Genomic DNA, 21,680 nt, shown 5'->3' on the forward strand with positions numbered 1-21,680 from the left:
AAGTGAATGGGTATCTGAGTTGGTAGAATAGGAGCACAGACAGAGATGGGGGTGTGGACAAGCCTGATATCTCTAACTGAGACCTCGTGGGAGGTCCGCCTGCAACTCATCAAATGTACTGAGAGCAAAAGCAATTGAAGCTTGGGGGGGTGGGGGCAGCTGCAGGGAATCCGGGACCAGCCATCACGAGGCTTCTTACAACAGAATTATCAGAAGCTCTAACAGCAAAATAAGACATAAAGGCAGTATGCAACATATCCTTCAAGAAATAGAAGGGCCTGGGAGCAGGAAAATGTAATCATAAAAATAGACATGTGCTTGTGCTAAGGGCTAGGCATTGTCCAGTTGATAGTATCCTTTTTTTCTTCCCAAACATCCTACCAGGAAAAACCAGGGTTATCATCTCTAATTTGTTCTCCAGAGAGGTTCGCCCAAGAGCACACAGGTAAGAAGCAGAACGGAGACCGGGACTAGTGATTATCTCAGCTAACTCCTCTGCTCTGTCGGGTTTTAACTGGTGATGAGCCCGTAGCCAGACAGGCTTCTACCTGGGTAGAAGTCAGCGGCGTGTCTGGAGCAGGAGGCTCCCATGTGGGCTTGTCCCCTCTGCCTCACCTGCCTGAAAACCCAGGATTCTGCCCGCAAGGTCAGGGCACAATGCCCTGCTCCGCAGATGGGAGGAGGGCCAAGTGTGCCTCCTGCTGGGAATCCCAGGAGGTCAGGCAGAGTTAGTGGGAGGCATGAACACTGCCCCAAAAGGGTTTTGGGTGGATAGTGAAGGCTACTCCTGGGTTCTTTTTCTCCTCTATTTCTTTTCTTCTTCTTTTTTTTTTTTTTCTTTTTTGCAGTACTGGGGATGGAACCCAGGGGCATTCTACCTCTGAGCTATACCTCCATCCCTATTTTTTATTCTTTATTTTTGAAACAAGGTCTCACAAAGTAACTGAGACTGTCTGCAAACCACAATCCTCCTGTCTCAGCCTCCCAAATACTGGAATTAGAAGCTTGTGCCACCACACCTGGCTTGCTGCAGTGGTGGTATTATTATTATACTGGGGATGGAACCTAGGGGAATTCTACATCGAGCTACACCCCAGCCCTATATTTTATTCTTTATTTTTGAAACAGGGTCTCGCTGAGTTGCAAAGGGCTTCATTAAGTAGCTGAGACTACCTGCGAACTGCGATCCTCCTGTCTCAGCCTCCCAAGTGCTGGGATTGCAAGCAAGGTGCGCCATCCCTCCTGGCTAGCTGCAGTGGTTTTAGCCAGAGAAATGTGGCGGGTGAAGCCCTGGACATTGTCCAGCGCCTTTCAGCCTCTAGCAGGATCTCTGCCTCTTCTTTACCTGTAGTAAAACAACCCACTCATCTCCTGGTCTCCCTCATAAAACCTCTTGCCTCCGAGGGCAGCGACCTCATCTGGCCCCTGCCTGGAAGAGCCCGAGGAAGGGGGTGGAGGTGGGCCAGCGGCCAGCCAGAGGACACTGCCACCCGCAGCCGGCCACAGTTCACTGCAGCAGGGACAGCTCCAGCCACTTACTGCGCAGGGGCTGCAGGCGGAAGGGCGGGAGCCATGTCCCCAGGCTGCCCGCGCCTCTGGGTCCTGGTGGTCCTGGGCGCCGGCTGGGCAGGCTGGAGGAGCCCGGGTGCCCAGGCCGCACAGCTGAGGGAGTTCTACGTGGCTGCTCAGAGCATCAGCTGGACCTACCGCGCCGAGCCCACCAATGCCAGGTAATGAGGCATGGCGCCCAGGTGGGCTTCTCCAGGGAGGAGAATCTAATGCTTCGAGAACAGTCCCTTTGCAATCGCGATTCCACGGGGATTTTGTATGTTATTTTACATGTTGAAATGTTTAATATTTAAAATGTATTTATATTTGTTTATATTTAAATTTTGTTATATTTATATTAAACATGTTTATGTTAAATTTATCTCTAACATATTTATATTTAAAATATTAAATATTTAAAATATTGTGTATCTTCAGGTAAATAAATAGAGTGAACAAAATATAATAAGCAGCCAGGTGTGGTGGCGCACGCTTGTAATCCCAGAACCTAGGAGGCTGAGACAGGAGGATCGCAGATTCAGGGCCAGCCTCAGCTACTTAGAAAGGCCCTCCCCAACTTAGAGCCTGTTTCAATTATAAAGGATAAAAAATAGGGCTGAGAGTGTATCTCAGTACCACACATACACAAACACACAAATATATATATACTATATATTATATATGATACATATAATAAAATACACATAATATACATATATAATGACCAAAATAGCAAAATAAACCAGGTTGCTAGTTTTGCTTCACTTATGCAGTTTATCATTCTGAGGATATAGAAAATATTCAACTGTACTAGTTAGATGCCAGTGTTAAGAGTTTGTTTTTAATATGGTTTTATTATATTGTTTGAACAGTGGTTGAATTTACTGATTGATTCCAAGTCCCTAGGTACAGCTCCTCATCCCTTCCTGGAAGCTTCTACTCCATATTTTTAGTAGCCTAGTGTTTTTATGGAACCTATAGTCACATTTACTTATTTCATTGTTTACATGGCTTCATCCTCTAAACCTGAAGGTGCACACCTTGTACTTTCTAAGTAGGTAGCTGAAGGAGTAATGCCACCGTGCTGTTGCTTTCTTGTGAGTGGATTTCAAAATAGCAGTCGGCGCCGAGCAGCACCTGAGCCGCCCCCTCGCCCCTTCCTGTCCAGCTTGCCCTTGGCTTTTCATGTGACTCTTCATCTCCTCACTCTTAACCACTTCTTGGAATAGGGTTTACTTGGGATATTTTGGTAAGGTCAGAATTAAAAATAGAGGCAGCCAAGAGGGGACTAAAATCATATCAAACTCTACCTTTGAATTGCAAACTATATTTTTAAGTGAAAAGTTAGACAAGAGACTTCCCAGAAATTAACGGGGTCTGAAGGTCTAGTCAATATTTCCAATGGGTTGTATTTTTATTTGTTTTAAGTGGCAAAACTCCTAGCGTGACTCCTTTTTATTTTTTTTGCTTAACATCACAGTTTTGGTGATTGTGAAAGATGTGTTCCTCTTCTACAATTACAAAACTAAAGCAACCTGCCAAAAATAATGTAATATTTTGAGAGTCTTTAGTGTATAGAATTAACTCTTTATAAAAAAATCTTATTGTAACTGGATTATTTTGGAAGGCCTTCTATACCATCCTGCTCTTATATTAGGAAGGCATTCCTCTTGTTAAAAGATAACGATGTAAGCAAGGCGTGGTGGCACACACCTGTAATTCCAGTATTGGGAGGCTGAGACAGGAGGATCACAGGTTCAAGACAAGACTCAGCATCTTCGTGAGACTCTCAGCAACCTATGGAGACCCTGTTTCAAAACTAAAAGTAGAAAAAAGCCTGGGGTTATGGCTCAGAAGTAGAATGTGTTTGGATTTAATTCCAGTGCCACCAAAAACAAAAAGCCAATAATTTTAAATATTTCATTTCAAGGTGATGATCTAAGCCACACCCACACCCTTGGGGGAACCATCACTTACTAAAGCCCCACACAGAATAACACTCTTCCTAACCCGAGTCCTGCCCATCTGTGTGGAGCAAGAGCCTGGCACTTGGCTTCCCGTAGTGTGCTTGGGCTGGGATGGGTGTGTGTAGGTCACAGTGTACACAGTTAGGGATGTATGACTTTGAAGAGCGAATGTCCAGCATGAAGACAATATTTAATAAGTGTGTTGTCCTGGCAGGACTTGGCTTGGTTTGAAAGGAAGGGTGGGTAAATAACTGACGAGGGGAGGGGACTAGGGGACGTTCTGCCTTACTGGGCTCTGTGATTCCGTGGAATATGGTGCTGGAGTTTTTAAGATCTGGAACCCTGTTCAACCTAGAAATAGATTAGAGCAGTGGTCACATGGATCAGGATAGAGGACAGGAGTGATCTTACCGTGGATCTCGGCTCCGCCACTGATCAACTGCCTCTCTTTGGAAAGTGACTTAATCTTTCAAAGATCATTTTTTCATTTGTGTCCAGTATGAGTCTTGGGGCTGTTACTGGAAATCCCCATCCTCTCAAGTATAAATAGGGTCCACTAAATCAATACTAATTTACAATATTCCCCAGGAGCTTAACATGGTAATTTAGAAGTTAGGTTTTTACAATTGTATTTGATAGATCAAGTAGTTGAAAGATAGCCCACACATTTACTTATCATTGATTTGATCATATTTTTAGACATTGAAAACCTAAACCCAAGCTGGGCTTGGTGGCACACACTTGTAATCCCAGTACTTGGGAGGCTGAGACAGGAGGATTTTGCAGGTCGGAAGCCAGCCTCAGAAGCTTAGTGAGGCTCTCAGCAACTTAGTGAGACCCCGTTTCCAAGTAAAAATATAAAATAGGTCTGAAGGTGTGGCTTGAAGGTTGAAGGTCCCTGGGCTCCATCTCCAGTAACACACACACACACACACACACACACACACACACACACACACAGCCTAAACCCAAAGTTAAAGTTTATACTATGATCTTAGATTCCTTTTTGTATATGTGTGTGGGGTGGGAGTGTACTGGGGTTTGAACCTAGGAGCATTCTACCTCTGAGCTACATCCCCAGCCCTAATTTACTTTTTTATTTTGAAACAGGGTCTCACTAAGTTGCCGAGGCTGTCCTTGAACCTGCAATCCTTCTATCTTAGTCTTCCAAGCACTGTGATTACAGGCATGCACCGCCACACCCAGCTTAGGCTCCTTTTTAGAAAATGAATTCTGAGAAACAGGATGGGGCAACCTAAATTTGTGAAAGAATGTTTATCACAGCAGACTATTTTTGAAGAGAACAATAATAATATCGTTAATTTTACTTTCTGTTCATATTTGTAGAATCTTGGGTCCTTTTCATTCTTCCTCTAGGGATATACCCTCATACCTCTCTCTATTCTAGTTTTTATTTTTGAAACAGTGTCTCACTACATTACTATGGGCTGCTTGCCTCCAGCCTTGATCCTCCTGTTTCAGCCTCCCAATTACTGGGATTACAGGCATGCACCACCACACCTGGCTTGGGTTTCTGAAATACAATCCCAACACTTATTCTACTCAAAGTCTGAGGATATGAGAGTTCCATTTTGTAAAGATATGACTAGAAGTCATATATGTCTTTTAATTTGACTCTTGTATTTTATTTGCAGCTGGAATTCTTCTACAACTTCCTTTAAGAAAATTGTCTATAGAGAGTATGAACCATATTTTAAGAAAGAAAAACCACGGCCTAGCATCTCAGGTAAGCCTGAAAAACATTCGGGTAAATCCCAGTCTAGAAAAAGAAAGCTGTCTCTCCACGAGCCCGGCTGCCTTTCCCTTTTCTCCCCATCCCTTCGCTGCCTGGTCCCTGCAGGAGGATTCTTCATCATTCTCTACTCTTCCTCTCCCCATCCCTTCTCACTCTGCTCCAATATGATCACGTCTATTAAAGCTACTACCCAGAAAGGGCGCTCATGATCTCTGAGATGCCATTGCCTGCAATTTCTTTTACTAAGACGCGTCACGCTGCCCCTCTGGAAGGTGCGCTTTGCCCGGGCCTTCCCCTGGCCTCCCTTCTGTCATGTCCGGTCTGGTTTCCCTCGCCCTCCTTCTCCGTTTCTGCTCAATATCTTCTTCCTCAAGCACCGACCTCAGCCACAAATGTGGCTTCCACAACCACCTACCCAGAGGCCCATCTTCTCTGAAGCTACGCTAATTTCCACCTCTGCCAGCAGAAATAACTCAATTTCTTCCTTTGTAACCCCAAGACCAGGAACTAATTTTTTACCTTCTAGGAATGGTGTGAGGAGCAACTGAGTTAATAAGAACAAACTACTTATAATAATGCTAGCATGTAATAACACTTGACCCGAATTAACCACGTAATTATTGTTGCTCTTACCGTTACTAATCATGTGTCTCATGATCATAGATGTCATGGTGTTGTGGATATCTATATACCTATATTTCTTCACTCATTTATATATTCCTTGCATATGATCATTTATATATTCATTTATCTTTAAATAAATTTGTATTTAAATACTTATCTTTTTTTTGCGGGTCTGGGGGTGAAACCCAGGGGCATTCGACCTCCGAGCTACACCCCTTGCCCTATTTTTTTATTCTTTATCTTGAAACTGGGTCTCACTGAGTTGCAGAGGGCCTCACTAGATAGCTGAGGCTGTCCGCGATCCTCCGGTCTCAGCCTCCCAAATGCTGGGATTACAAGCGTGCGCCACCACACCCGGCTCAATACTTATCTTTTTTAATAACTATGTTTAGAGAACCACCATGCTCCAGGGATTTGAAAGTGAGACAGACCTGGTCCCTGAATTCCAGGAGTCAACCAGCTCTTGGGGACGGATGCCTATCCCTACGCCAGCTGTTAACAGTACAGTAATAAGGAAGTACTATGATGAGGACTTTAGAGTCGTCATTGGACACCTCACTCCAGTCTAGTGGTCAGGACAGTCTCCTATTTCTAAGTTGATGCTGAACTAAAGCCGAATGGTGCTGGGATGTGGACAGCCACTGTAGACAGGAAGCAGTGTGTGTGTGAAGGAGGTGAGGGAGGGTGGTGTCTTGGGGATCCATGACTGGATCGCACAAACTTCAGCGAAGGAATTGACAAGAGACACAGCTAGGCGAGGCCACGGCCAGATCGGAATGCGATATCCAGGCCTCATCCGGAGGGGGAGGAGTCACTGAACGGATGTAAGCTGGAGACAGATTCAGAGTCCTGCTGTAGAAAGATTACTGTGTTCAAATGTGGAGAATGAGTTGAAGCGACGGGGCTTTGGTGATGATGCAGGTAAGAAAGCAGTGGGGAGGTTGAGGCAGAGAATATTAGATGTGTTTCAAGGACGGTCAGGAGCTAAAGTCAAATGTGGTGACAAATTAGACGTAAACAACGAGGAAGAGAGAAAAATCAGAATTGAATTTGAGGTTTCCCGTTAGAACAGAAGATAAATATGGCACCATTCAGTGAGAACGGCAATTTTAAGGAGAAATTTCGTGTGAAAGCGAGGAGGTGAGAGTTGGAGTGTGAGGTGTCCGTGGGGTCTCTACCTAGTGGTGTCTGATGAGAAGATGCAGGAAGTCTGACCTACTGAGGGCCCGAGGCTAGACCCAGCATTTGGGAGACACCAGAAGCAAGATGCCGTGGAGGTATGAGACCACCCCCTGAGAGCTTAATGAGAAGAGGAAGCCCCAGACCGAGTTCAAAGGGGCGACCCGAGAACAAGCATTCACTGAGGGGCTTCAGAAAGTCTGCCTGGAGATGGCGGAGAGCAGCTCCAGCCATCTCCAGGCTGGACCATAGAGAAGGACCAAAGGCCACCAAGAGCTACCAGCACAGACACAGAAGAGCCACCTTCTTCACGGAGTGGTGGGGCGAGACTAGATGGCCGGGTTAAGCGGAGTAGAAGAAGAGGAAGCAGAAGCAGAAGGAACTTGCAGATAACTCTTTCTGGAAGTGTGGCTCCGAGCGAGAGGAGAGACAGGCTAGCCCTAGAAGCCATAATGGACTTAAAGATATTTAGGAGTGTCCTAAAGAGGAATGCAAAGACCTAACATATACAAAGAAGGAATTCAGTAGAAAAGGAGTGGATGAAGACGTCTGAGAGAGGAGAATTGATGGAGCCAGGGAAGTGGCTGAAGTGCTGGGCTTCCCAGCGCGCGCTGGCTCGGCCTCGCGGGCAAGGGCTACCTTCGCGGGGGCCGGGGAGCGGTAAGCTTGCCATCAAGTGGCGTCCTGTGGATCTCTTGCCCTCTCTCAGAGTCCACTCATTTTTATACTCTAGTCCCAAGCTTAGCACGCGCAATATATATTTCAGAACTGTTGAATGAAATTAAATTATAGGTGGATAAAGGGAAAACGAACTGGGAAACATATTCATCAAGCCTGGAGAAGACGGATAGGTCTTCTGTTGGACGCTGTGCCTTCTGTGGCTTTTGAAAAGTCAACCAGATGTTAATGCCACTTCTGGGTAAGACACTGTGCCAAGTGCCACCAGAGATAGAGCAGACCAGCGCCACCGGAGACGTCTCGGCCAGGAGGAGGTGTGGATAGCTTTTTAAAAGGCGAGTGCTGTGATACAGGCCCTCTCAGGGAGTTAGCTTTTATGGAGATTTCCTGATTTGATCTTAGGATTAGGGTTAGGGTTGGAGAGAAGAGCTCCTGATTTATGTTTAAGCCCAGTTCACTTAGACATTACTTCTCCACAAACTCCTGTACATGTCAGAGCGCACTTGTTTTAGGTGAACCAAGGCATTTAGCATCTCTCTCTGTGCAGCCTCTTCTTGAGCATCCAGTCGTTTACCTGCACACCCCTAGAGGAAAGGAGTGATGTGGTTCATCTTCCTGTCCCGAGGGCAGTGGAGGCGAGGGAGCACTGGCTTGAAAGAAAAGCCTCAGATCTTGGTCGAGATCTGCGTTGGGACACTACTGCCAACCACGTGCCCTTCTCTGTTCCCCAGCCAGTGTCCTCTGTACCGTTGCCCAATTTTCTGCTCCACTCTTCTGGTGGGCTCCAGCCTAGCTGAACCCTGAAGCACTCATGGTGCCCCACTTTTGAACCCATAAATTAGCATAATTGTGGGTGGGGCTAGGCCGCAAGGTTAGAGTGTAAAAATTCTTGTCTAATGAGGTTTGGGGACATGTGGACAGGTGAAAGGGCTCAGTTTTACAAATGCTATCATCGGTTTTATTATTTATTTATTTATTTATTTTGTGGGACTAGGGATGGAACCCAGGAACATTCTACCTCTGAGCTATACCCCCAGCCCTATATGATTCTTCGTTTTGAAACCGGGTCTCACTGAGTTGCCAAGGGTCTCACTAGGGAGCTGAAGCTGGCCACAAACCTGCGATCCTCCTGTCTCAACCTCCCCAGGTACTGGGATTACAAGTTTGCACCACCATGCCTAGCTTGTCATCAGCTTTAAAAGAGCTAGCTTAGACCGGTGTGGTGGCACACCCTTGTAATCCCAGCATTCTAGAGGCTGAGACCGGAGGATTACGGTTCACAGACAGCCTCAGCTGCTTAGTGAGGCCCTCTGCAACTTAGTGAGACCCTGTTTCAAAATAAAAATACAAAAATAGGGCAGGGGGTGTAGCTCAGAGATCAGATACCCCTGGTTTCCATCCCCAGACCCACAAAAAAAAAAAAAAAGAGCTAGCTTTATCTTTAAGTCTCTGGATCTTTTCGAGGAAGGTTACGACATGTTTGTTCCCTGAAGCGTTTTGAAGTAGCTGCACCCAGACCGCCTGGTGTTGTGCAACCGAGGCGCACCTGAGGGCAGAGGTGTGGATTAGCTAACGCCCTGCGTCCTCCCAACTCCACGCTTCGCCAGAGCAGGCAGGGCTGATCTGCCTCTGCAGCCCCCGGGGCCCCTCCTTCCCCAAGCCAGCACCGGGCACTGAGGGGACGGTGGGAAGGGCCCAGGCCCCTGGCTGATGGAGGCGCCAAAGCACAGCTCAGAAACTCCAGCCATGTTTGCCTACACGCATTAAGGTATTTGGTTAGCATTAATGAGAACATATTTTAGTGTCTCATTCATCCTGGAGAATCAGGAAGGGAGGCTGAGTAAATACCTCACACTGTCCACGGACGAAAGAGATCTCATTGGGTTAAATAACTTAGGGACTTGTTATGGGCAGCAGCGTGGCATCTTCTAATTCTCCCTCTCTCTCTCTGTCTCTCTGTCTCTCTCTCCCTCTCTCTCTGTCTCTCTCTCTCTCCCTCTCTCTCTCTGTCTCTCTCTCTCTCTCTCCCTCTCTCTGTCTCTCTGTCTCTGTCTCTCTCTCCCTCTCTCCCTCTCTCCCTCTCTCTCTCCCTCCCTCTCTCTCTCTCTCTGTCTCTCTGTCTCTCTCTCCCTCTCTCTCTGTCTCTCTCTGTCTCTCTCTCTGTCTCTGTCTCTCTCTCTCCCTCTCTGTCTCTCTCTCCCTCTCTCTCTCTGTCTCTCTCTCTCTCCCTCTCTCTCTCTGTCTCTCTCTCTCTCTCTCCCTCTCTCTGTCTCTCTGTCTCTGTCTCTCTCTCCCTCTCTCCCTCTCTCCCTCTCTCTCTCCCTCCCTCTCTCTCTCTCTCTGTCTCTCTGTCTCTCTCTCCCTCTCTCTCTGTCTCTCTCTGTCTCTCTCTCTGTCTCTGTCTCTCTCTCTCCCTCTCTGTCTCTCTCTCCCTCTCTCTCTCTGTCTCTCTCTCCCTCTCTCTCTCTCCCTCTCTCTCTCTCTCTGTCTGTCTCTCTCTCTCTGTCTCTCTCTGTCTCTCTCTCTCTCTCTCTCTCTCTCTCTCTGTCTCTCTCTCTCTGTCTGTCTCTCTGTCTCTCTTTCTCTCTCTCTCTCTCTGCTGGGGTTTAAACGGAGGACCTTGCACATATAATGCAATAGGTGGCTGATCTACCTCTGAGCTACATCCCCAACCCTCATCTCTTTTTAAGATTCTCCTTCATCTCTCTTATAAGGACCTTTGTAACTACATCAGGCCCATCCAGTAACCCAGAAAATAGTCTCCATCTCAGGGTCCTTAATCATAAGTGCGGGGTCCCTCCTGCCACATAAGGTCGCGTCACCCGCAGGCCCTAGGCATTCAACCCGGGGCCTGAGGGGAGGGGCTGCCATTCCGCCATGACGTACACTAAGCCAACCCTGCGTGGTTTCCTCTGTCCCAGAGAATGGCTCCTTCACCCACGCAGCTCCCAGGCCAGGGCTGCAGCAGCCATCCAAGGCCACTTGAGTTTCTTTCCCTCCATCCCATATCCAACCCGAGTCCTGAAGATGTCCTCTCTCCATGGATCTGCCACAGCCCCTCCCCAGCATCTCCAGCACCTCGCCATGACCTTGCCAGGACGGGGCTCTCTGCGCCTTCCTCCACATCCACTCTGCTTTCTTCTCTAACCACTCTCCCCAGATGCAGCAGTTTGGTATGGGGGTATCAGAGATGGAACTCAGGGCACTCTATCTCCAGGCTACACCCTCAGCCCTGTTTATTTTTTATTTTTTGAAGCAGATTCTTGATAGGTTGCTGTGACTGTCCTTGAACATGCGATGCTCCTGTCTTGGCCTCCTAAGTACTGGGGTTATAGGCATGTGCCACCACTCCTGGATAGAAGCATAGTTTTTTTTTTGTTTGTTTGTTTGTTTTTTGGTGATGGTACTGGGATTAAACCCAAGGGCATTCTACCTCCAAGGTACACCTCAGCCAGCCAGCCTGCCTGCCTGCCTGCCTGCCTGCCTGCCTTCTTCTTTCTTTCCTCTCTTTTTGGTCTGAAACAGGATCTCTCTAGTTTGCTGAGAGGCTCACTAAGTTGCTGAGCAGGTCTTGAACTATGATTCTCCAGTTTTTCTTGCTTGGAACCTCTCTTTGATGACCCAGGACACAGACATATTTTAATTCCTTGTTTCCATAGGACTCCTTGGGCCCACTTTATATGCTGAAGTTGGAGACATCATGAAAGTCCACTTTAAGAATAAGGCAGACAAACCTTTAACCATCCATCCTCAAGGAATTCACTACAGTAAATTCTCAGAAGGTAAGCAGATTATAATAGCCTCTGACAAGAGAACAGACAAGAGAAAATGTACAAATCTTTATTTCCACAAGAAAACATTTAGAAGCGCGAATGTTAGCTACATGTTGTTAGGGAAATCTTTCCTGCCAATGGTAATTACAAAAATTATTGCCTCTGTGTCAGAGATGCAAACAAATCACTTATGTATAGAGTCATCTAGACCTCAGATTTTCATTAGATTCTTGTTCTTTTAATAGCTGGGTGGGTAGATTTACTAATATCTCTGAATTCTAATAATTTTCACCTTAAAATGGGAATAATAGTATATACATTGAAAGACAATTTAAGGTAGGGGTCATCAAAATCCTGGGAAAAGGCAGTAAATGAATACGCTCAGTTTGCAGGCTGTCAGATCTTGTTACAGCAACTCAGCTGGCCTTCAGTATAAAAGCAGCCACAGAGAAGACTCACATGAATGAGCATGGCTGTGTCCCAATAAAACTTTATTTATAAAAACAGGCAGCTGGCTGAATTTGACCCATGAGTCACTGACATAATAACACAGGACTAGTCTGATAAAAGGGGTGGCACACAGATGGCACTCAATAAAGTGGTATCTAATACCACTCAATATCACCAGCAAGGGGCATTTAATACCCCTGAGCTAGGGTAGCAGTGTTTGAATTTTGGAATTGGTAAAGTGGTTAAGACATGAGGCTTCAAAGGCAGGCTCAGCTTCAGATTTTAGCTTTATCACTCCTGGTTCTATGCCTCGATCATCTGTGAGCCTGTTTTCTCGTCTTTAAAATGGGAATGGTCTTAGGCACCTCCCTCGGTTGCTTTGAGGATCATGCAGATTATGCAGGTGGTGCACTAAACACAGTTCCCAGGTCCTGATGACCCTAAATGAGTGATGGGGGCTCAACGAGGATAGTGATGCCGCTGATGGAGACGATGTGCTGATGCAAGTGCCGATGGTGATGCTGATGTTGTTGATGCTGATGCAAGTGCCGATGGTGATGCTGATGTTGTTGATGCTGATGCAAGTGCCGATGGTGATGCTGATGTTGTTGATGCTGATGCAAGTGCCGATGGTGATGCTGATGTCGATGCTGATGCTGATGCAAATGACTGCATAGGCCTCAGAGCAGCAAGGACCCAATGTCGACATTGCTCTTATTTCTCCCGTCATTCTGGTGTTCAGATCAGAGTGAGAAGAATAGAGTTCTGTTGGAAGCTGGTATCAAAAACTGTATTCATAAGCCGGGCGTGGTGGCGCACGCTTGTAATCCCCGCGCTTGGGAGACAGAGACAGGAGGATGGCACAGGTTTGAAGCCAGCCGCGCGTGCTGGCTTAGGAGAACCTGTTTCCAAATAAAAAAATGTAAAAATAGGTCTGGGAGTGTAACCCGGAGGTAGAAGGGCTTCCAGGAACCCCAGTACCACACACAAAAAAAATTGTATTCATAGTGGGGTGTGGTGGTGCATGCCTGTAATCCCAGTACGTGGGATGATGAGACAGGAAGGTTATTGGTTCGAGAATAGTCTCAGCAACTTAGTGAAATCCTGTTTCCAAAAATTAATAACAACAACAACAACAATAATAATAAATAATAATAATAATTAATAATAATATAGGGTTGGGGTATATGTCAGAGGTAGAACACCCCTGGGTTCAACCCCCAGTAACTAACACACACAATTATATTCATATTATAATCAGTTGGGGTATGATAACTTTTTTTTATGGCACTGGGGTTCCTGGAAACCCTTCTACCTCCGGGCTACACTCCCAGACCTATTTTATATTTTTATTTGGAAACAGGGTCTCTTAAGCCAGCAAGGCTGGCTTTGAACCTGTGCGATCCTCCTGTCTCCGCCTCCTAAGTGCGGGGATTACAAGCGTGCGACACCACCACACCCGGCCAATGATAGCATTTTTAAATGACTTCAGACTTCAAGTTTTACAAATCTCACCTCTTCCCACATGTTCTGCCATCACTCCTTTGAAGGGAGGAGCTGAGTAGGAGGTGGTTTGTACGCAGTTTCAAGATTTGGACTGCCAGGCGCAATTCTCAGCTTAGATGCTTACCAGCTCTGTGGCTTTTGGGGAAGTTACTTAACCTCTCTGTGCCTCACCTCTCCCGTGTGTAAAATGAGGATGGCAGCCGTACATCGCATACTGGCTTGCTGTCAGGAAATCAAAGCCTACTGTATAACAAGCATGTAGTAAATATTAGCTCAGACAATAATGAGGATTATTCAATCAAAATGTGATCAAATAATTTAACAGTTAGCTGACAATCTCTAAGTTAAAGAGTGACACACTTATTTTTCATGAAAACTCTTATCACACTTATTCTCACTAGTGTATAAAGAGCCACAGGTCAGTGAACTACCTTCCCCTGGAGTACTTGCATTAGCTAAAACTTTTTTTTTCTAGTTTTGGGGATGTAACCCAGGGACATTCTATCTCTGAACTACACCCCCAGCCTATTTTTATATTTTATTTTGAAACAGGGTTTCACTGAGTAGCAAAGGGCCTCACTAAGTAGCTGAGGCTGGACGTGAACCACGATCCTCCTGTCTCAGCCTCCCAAACGCTGGGATGACAAGCGTGCGCCACCATGCCCAGTTTCATTAGCTAAAGCTTAATCTTTGGCTTGGTGGAAAACAATGAAACAGTAACTGGAATTTTGGCCGTCTTCAAAAGGTAATTTGGCAGGACTGTAGGAAAGACAGCGCGCCCAGGGTCTCTTCTGCACAAGACACTCACATGTACTATCCTCCGGTGACACAGTGAACAGAGGCTTCATCCCTTCTGGGGCTTCCCAGGGACACCGCCAGGGATTTTAAAACAGAGCAGCAGGAGGAAAGAAGCCCAAGAACATCAAAGTGGCCCTCGCAGGAGGGTCCATTTCAAACATGAGAGGAGGTCAGCGCCTGGACTTTGTTCCCAAGGACGCTGTTTGCACAGTGAATGAAGCTTCCCCCCCCCCACACACACACACTGTTTATTTGCCCCTGCATTCCCTCCGGTCAGCAGTCATTTATGAACAATTGCTTAAAATGCCCCACCACCTCTGTTGGTGACCAGATTCGTGGCTCACGTTGGTGCCTCTCGTCCCAGCGGTCTAAGCAAGGTAAATGGAGGTCGGTGGGGAAAGCACAGCGTGTCTGGGAAATGAGAGGCAAAGCCAGAGAAGAGCACCCACGTCACCAGACGAGCTTCTGTTGGTTGTATCAGGCCCTCTGCGTGCGTCGACACAAAACACCCCTCCTTCACGTCCAACACACCCTCACCCGCAGCCTCTCCCTGGGTTCCGAGGCATGTTTTCAGGAGCAGAAACAGACTGACTCCAGGCTGTGCAACTACATGAGAATCCAGATTCCTTATCTCAGAGGTTGAGACCTCCACATAATAAAAGTAGGAATAATAATAATAGTAATAATAAAATAATTATTAAAACAATAATTTAATAAGGTAATAATTCTCACAAGTCACAAAAATGTGAATTCCCCTTCAGAAGACTTGAGCGCCCTGTGCGACAGAGCCAAGCTCTTTGCTAAACATCAGCACGTTAATGTGCCCATTGCCTAGATTATAGAGTCGAAGGCTCTGAAGTACTCCTAAGTTTATTAACAGAAGAAAGAGCTGTTCACACACACACACACACACACACACACACACACATACACACACATACACACATACACACACATACACACATACACACACATACACACACATACACACATACACACATACACACATACACACACATACACACACATACACACACACATACACACATATACACACACATACACACATACACACACATACACACACACATACACACATACACACACACATACACACACACATACACACACATACACACACACACACACACACACACACACACACACACACACACACACACGAATGAGCACCCTCAGGGGTAATCCAAAAGGTTCTTTTTGGAATTTCATTTTCCCAAAGCTTCTGAGCACTGTGTTATGTTACCGAGAGCCTTTCGGCAAATAATTAGAACATCATGATGGGAGCAAACAAAGGTCAAGGCCGACAATGGACTGAGCAGGAAGCAAGCGGAGCGAGTAAACACACAGCGAGCGACTGGCCTTGTGCAAAGGAAGCACACGTGCCAGGCGAGCAAGGGCTGCGCGCTGCCGCAGCCGACTTCCTGGCCAGCCATAACCAGCCGGCGGGGACAGGACATACCACACTCCCTGTGCGGGCACGAGGTGCCGGGCTGCTGTAGGTACTCCAGGCCTCACAACCCATCAAAAGGCCTTTCCAGTCTCCAGGAGGGGATTTTATTATTGAACATCTGAATGAGCAAACGGGGTCTAGCAGGGCCAGGAGAACCTGTCCCAGGTCAGGTGGCAGTTCACAGCTCAGGCAGCTCCGGGCCCAGCGCTCACCTGCGCCTCCCTCAGCCTAGCGGCGGGAACTGTTGTTAACCATCTCCTCTCACAAGTGTGTCATGACAGACGGTGATAACGCTAGGCTTGCTGGAGGTGCACATCTGTGATCCCGGTACTCGGGAGATTGAGATGGGAGGATCGTAAGTTCGAGGTCAGCCTCCGCAATTTAGCGAGACCCAGTTTCCAAGTAAAAAGTAAAATAGGGCTGGGGTGTAGCTCAGAGGTAGAAAGCACCTGGGTTCGGTTCCAAGCACCAAAGGTGTGTTTCAGGGGAAGAGGCTGTGATAAGTTAAAGCTGTGCCTAGCATATATTTTGCAGGGCGGGGGGGATCCTGGGGATTAAACTTAAGGATACTCTACCACTAAGATACACCCCACAGACCTTTTGAAATATTTTATTTTGAGACAGGGTCTTGCTGAGTTGCCCAGGCTGGTCTCAAACTTGCGATCCTCCTGCCTCAGGCTCACGAATATTGGGATAATAGGCGTGTGCCACTCTGCACTGCTAATAAGACAAAACAAAGTTAATAAGCCAATAGTAGAGATTAAAAAGTCATTAAAAATACTGCGTCCAAAAGTAAACAGGAGGAATCGGGCGTGGGAGTGCACACTTGTAATCCCAGCATTCGGGAGGCTGAGACAGGAGGATTACAGTTCCTGGACAGCCTCAGCTATTTAGTGAGCCCCTTTGTAACTCAGTGAGACACTGTTTCAAAATAAAGAAAAAAAAATAGGGCTGGGGGTGTAGCTGGGAGGTAGATGCCCCCGGGCTCCATCCTTAGATCTCAAGAGTAAGCAGGAGGGAAGAGCAGGAGTAACGGGCACTGGAGGACAGTGATGGATCTAGCCATGGCAGCCGCATCACTAATGACATGCCAGGGGCTGTCACTCAGAAGCAAACTGTGAGACTGGATTGAAAGCAACGCCAACTACACAGAATCCAAGGAGTCTGCTTTAGAGACAAAGATAGCTTAAAAACAAACAAGAATTATTTGGAAATTTAAAACAGATCTGAAAGTAGAAGGGGGACTTTTAGGAAAGGGAAGGGGCCCTGGAGGGAAGGGTGGTGAAGTCAAGGACAGCGGAGGAGAGGGTGGGCGTGAGCAGAGCTCAGCGCGTGTGCGTGTGTACAGGTGAAAAGGTCAGTGGAAGCCATGCGTTTGCACAGTTTCTCTGTGTTGGTAATTTTTTATAATTTTAAAACATTTGGTAGAGAAAAAAATACAATTCCACGTCTTTGAGAAGAATGGTCCACATCAACTGAAATAAACATAAAGGATAGAAAAAGGACACCGTGCCACTCATCTCACTTAAACACCAAGGAGCGTAGCGTACCATCACAGGTATAGAACATCGCAGACAGCAGAATTACAGGGAAGAAAAGGTCGGGGGATTCCAGCCCTGGGTAGCAGAGGGCACTGAGCACAGACAGCGCGGCCGCTCCGGAGGGGAGGAGCCAGCCTCTCTCCCGCCTGCGGCCGCAAAATCAGCAAGTAGTGTGCTTCAATTCAGTGAACTTTGCTGAATGCAACTTATCCCTCCACAAAGATGATGAACAGAAGGGAGGAGGAGGGAAGGAGACGAGAGAGCAAGACAGGAAGAAAGAGGAAAGAAAGGACTGTACAAAGCGGGGGAGCATTTCTGTTTCCACAGAGTGCAATCACTTGGGTAGTCCCTTACTCATCATGAACATTCCAGGCTGGCTGGTCGTAGTGGTGCATGCCTGTAACCCTAGTACTTGGGAGGCTGAGACAGAAGGATCACAGGTTTGAGGCCAGCCTCAGCAATTTAGCAAGACCCTGTTTAAAAATAATAATAAAAATTAAAAGGTCTGGGGTTGTAACTTGGAGATAGAATGTCCTTAGGTTCACCCCCAAGTACTACTACTACTACTACTACTAATAATAATAATAATAATAATGATGATGATGATGATGATGATGGTGATGATGATGATAATGATAATAATAACATAATTCCAGCTGGATCCTTGTCTTCCCACATCCATATTCAGATGGTCTCACTCTCTGGCTCAGAAAGTTATCAAGCCATTGTACCTAAGAACTGCATCCCCAAAGGAAATGTGGTCCAGCTGAGGGCAGTGTAACCTCCGCCAGGGGCCCGCCCGTCCCTGGCTGGCTGGCTGTGGAACGCCCTCTCCCTGCACATCTCCGTTGACCACATCTTCCTGGACTTCCGAAAGCCCCACCCAAGCCTCTGAGCTTCTTTTAATCTTTTAATCTCGGTTCCCCTTCTTCAAAAGGGAAGAGCAATTTCTACACCCCCTGCCTCTCCTGCCAGAAGGAAAATACAACATAGTGAGGGTGTCAATGGGTTTGGGGTGCACAGGAACAGAAGGAAGACATCCTACCTTTTGAGGACAGACACATTTCATGCCACAAGGGCAACTGGACTGCTTGTAGGAGTCAGACACCAAGCCTCTGGAGAAAAACTTGGGCTTGTCAGACGGTAGAGATACAATAGGCATAGGCTGAGGGGAGCTGCAGATGGAGAGAAGACACTCTCAGAGCCAAACAAACAATATATAAATAGCTCCAAGTGTCCGTAAGTCTCATGATACCAGGGAAGTTGTCAAGAGCCAGGCGTGGAGCCGGGCGTGGTGGCGCACGCTTGTAATCTCAGCATTCAGGAGGCTGAGACCAAGGATCGCGGTTTGCAGACAGCCTCAGCTACTTAGTGAGGCCCTCCACAACTCAGTGAGACCCTGTTTCAAAATAAAGAATGAAAAAAAGGGGCAGGGGGTGTAGCTCGGAGGCAGAATGCCCCTGGGTTCCATCCCCAGACCTGCAAAAAAAAAAAAGAGCCAGGCGTTGTGGTACTCACATGTAATTCCAGTATTTGGAAGGCTAAGACAAAAGGATCACAGGTTCAAAGCCAGCCTCAGAAGTTTAGTGAGGCCGTTCACAACTTAGTGAGATCCTGTTTCTAAATAAAATATTAAAAAATAGCCAGACATGGTGGTGCATGCTTGTAATCCCAGCATTTGGGAGGCTGAGATGAGAGGGTTGCAGTTCGAGGACAGCCTCAGCTACTTAGGCCCTTTGCAACTCAGTGAGACCCTGTTTCAAAATTAAGAATAAAAAATAGGTCTGGGGGCGTACCTCAGAGGTAGAATGCTCTGGGTTCCATCCCCAGTACTACAGAAAAAAATTTAAAAATAGATCTAGGGGTATAGCCTGGAAGTAGAAGGCCCCTAGGTTCCATCCCCAGTACCACCAAAAAAATTTTTTTAATAAAAAATAAATAAAATGACTTCTCAAGCACCATACAGAAAATGTAACCCACTCTCACATTCCGAGGTGATTTCCTGACCTAAGATGACTTGTGTCTGCAGTTACATTTAAATAGTTGTTCAGATACCCAGGGAAATTAACTTCTCAGCCTTAACTAATTTGCTAGTACCAGTTATTCTCCAGACCACCATGGCACTAGAGCCTGTAAGACAAGTCTGCGGGCCTGGAAGCGGGTGTGTGTGAATCTGTCCAGATGGTGAAGTTTCACGGTGGGAAGACGCGTTCTCCCCGGGAGCTCTCGGGTCCTGGGTTGGACAGGAGAGATGCGGCTCCGGCACCTGCCTGTCTCTGGCTGTTACTCTTCCAGGTGCTTCTTACCCTGACCACACATCCCCCGTGGAGCAGATGGATGATGCTGTGGCCCCCGGCCACGAGTACGTCTACGAGTGGGCCATCGGCGAGGACAGTGGGCCCACGCGGGACGACCCCCCGTGCCTCACGCACATCTACTACTCCTATGCGAACCTGATACAGGACTTCAACTCGGGGCTGATCGGACCTCTGCTCATCTGCAAGAAAGGTACGGACGAGAGCAGCCAGAGGTTCAACCTGGGCAAGGGGTGTGGTGGTGAGGAGCTCTGTGACCAGACGCGGTACGGGGGCCTGTGGTGCCTGCCTGTAGGTCAGGCAGAGGTGGGAGAGGGAGACCAGATCACTGTTTGACAGTAGAGAAAACACCTCCTACCCAAGGGCACGGATCCCCTGTTTCTTCTAAGTCCTCCTTCGTCCCAGTCATGAGCTTCCCCCAAGGTAATGCCTCTGTGAGCGTGTATTCTGATGTCGTGCTTGTAATATTTGTCTCAAGGTTGTGTTCGTTCTCTCTCTCTCTCTCCCTCCCTCCCTCCCTCCCTCCCTCCCTCCCTCCCTCCCTCCCTCCCTCTTTCTCTGTCTTTTTCGGGATTGAACCCAGAGACATTCTACCTCGGAACTATACCTCCCAATTTTTCTATTTTTTATTTTGAACAGTGTCTCACTAAGTTGCTATGGTCCTCACTAAGTTGCTGAGACTGCCCTTGAACCTGCCATCCTCCTGTACTGTGATTACTTTGGAGGCTGTGCACCACTGTGCCTGACTTGGGAACAGTCTTTTTGAAAGTATACAGCAGTATATACTCTGTTGAGAGAACTCAAGAAAGATCTTGGGCTAAGCCAGGCGTGGTGGCTCACACTTGTAATCCCAGCATTCAGGAGGCTGAGACTGGAGGATTGCAGCTCATGGACAGCCTCAGCTACTTAGTGAGGCCCTCTGCAACTTAGTGAGACCCTGTTTCAAAATAAAGAATAAAAAATAGGGCAGGGGATGTAGCTCGAAGGTCAATCCTCTGTGTTCCATCCCCAGACCCACACACGCACACACAAAAGATCTTGGGCTAACATATTCGACATGGCTGAGGTTTGGGTTGGTAATCTGGTCTATTAACACATGCAGCTCCAGCTTCCTTTCTTAGAACCGAATTGAACACTTGGGTTGGTAAGTTTCCAACAGAACTCAGACTGACTTTGTAAGAAATTCCATTGGCTAGACTTCTTAGAAACAGGCTTGGGTTTTTCTTTTGCACCAAGAAAACTCAGCCCATCTTTTATTGAAACAAGCAAAGAGCCCCAAGAGAGTGTACTAGGAGAAATGAGAGGGCCTCTACAGCTGTCTACACACACATACACACACACACACACACACACACACACACACACACACACACACACGGACCGTACCTACATACATTCCCTATCCGTGTACTCACTGTACAAATAGGATTTTTTATTGCCAAGTATATAGCAGATACCATGATGGCACTGAATTTTTTTTGTGTGTGTGTATGTGTGTGTGGTACTGGGGGTGGAACCCAGGGGCTTTTCTACTTCCGGGCTACACTCCAAGACCTAGTTTTATACTTTATTTGGAAACAGGGTCTCACTAAGTTGCTGAGAACCTCACGAAGTAGCTGAGGCTAGCTTTGAACCTGTGTGATCCTCCTGTCTCAGCCTCCCAAGCACTGGGATTACAAGCGTGCGCCAACACACCTGGCTGGCACTGAATTTTTTTTTTAACTTCTGAAAAGCTCTTCTTCTATTTTACCATCAGCAGCATGTTTTGCTCATCTGAGAACGGATTAATCCTGATATACCAATTCTCTAGTGACCCATTTCATGTACACACAAGATATCTCCATTGAACTTGGGTGTGGTGCTTCTGCCACCTGAGCTATGGTACATACATATTGGCCTGGTAAGATGAGATGGTTTCATGGAGCCGTGACAGGTCCAAATGCTCTCTTTCTGTGCCAGGAGAAATGTCTCTTTACAGCTCTATTTCCCCAAGTCTACAAGGTGCCAATGTGGCACCAGAAACTTAAAATACCCCAGCTAATATTACTTGATAAGGATGCCATTTTTTGAGAAT

At 46.9% G+C, this 21,680-nt stretch overlaps 1 protein-coding gene across 1 annotated transcript in view; it reads left to right on the forward strand.

Moving 5' to 3' along the window:
- Positions 1-1,572: 1,572 nt before the first annotated feature.
- The window catches only part of F5 (coagulation factor V), a gene marked incomplete at both ends in the record, with an annotated part of 58,940 nt that continues 38,832 nt past the window's right edge, over positions 1,573-21,680 (forward strand). Inside the window, 4 exons of the mRNA XM_080698795.1 lie at positions 1,573-1,730; positions 5,171-5,262; positions 11,412-11,534; positions 19,587-19,799. Coding sequence (XP_080554921.1) covers positions 1,573-1,730; positions 5,171-5,262; positions 11,412-11,534; positions 19,587-19,799 — 586 coding nt within the window. The remainder of the gene's footprint in view (positions 1,731-5,170; positions 5,263-11,411; positions 11,535-19,586; positions 19,800-21,680) is intronic.

This window comes from Muscardinus avellanarius (assembly GCF_963383645.1).
Source record: "Muscardinus avellanarius genome assembly, chromosome: 7".
In the NCBI taxonomy this organism is placed as follows: Eukaryota; Metazoa; Chordata; class Mammalia; order Rodentia; family Gliridae; genus Muscardinus; species Muscardinus avellanarius.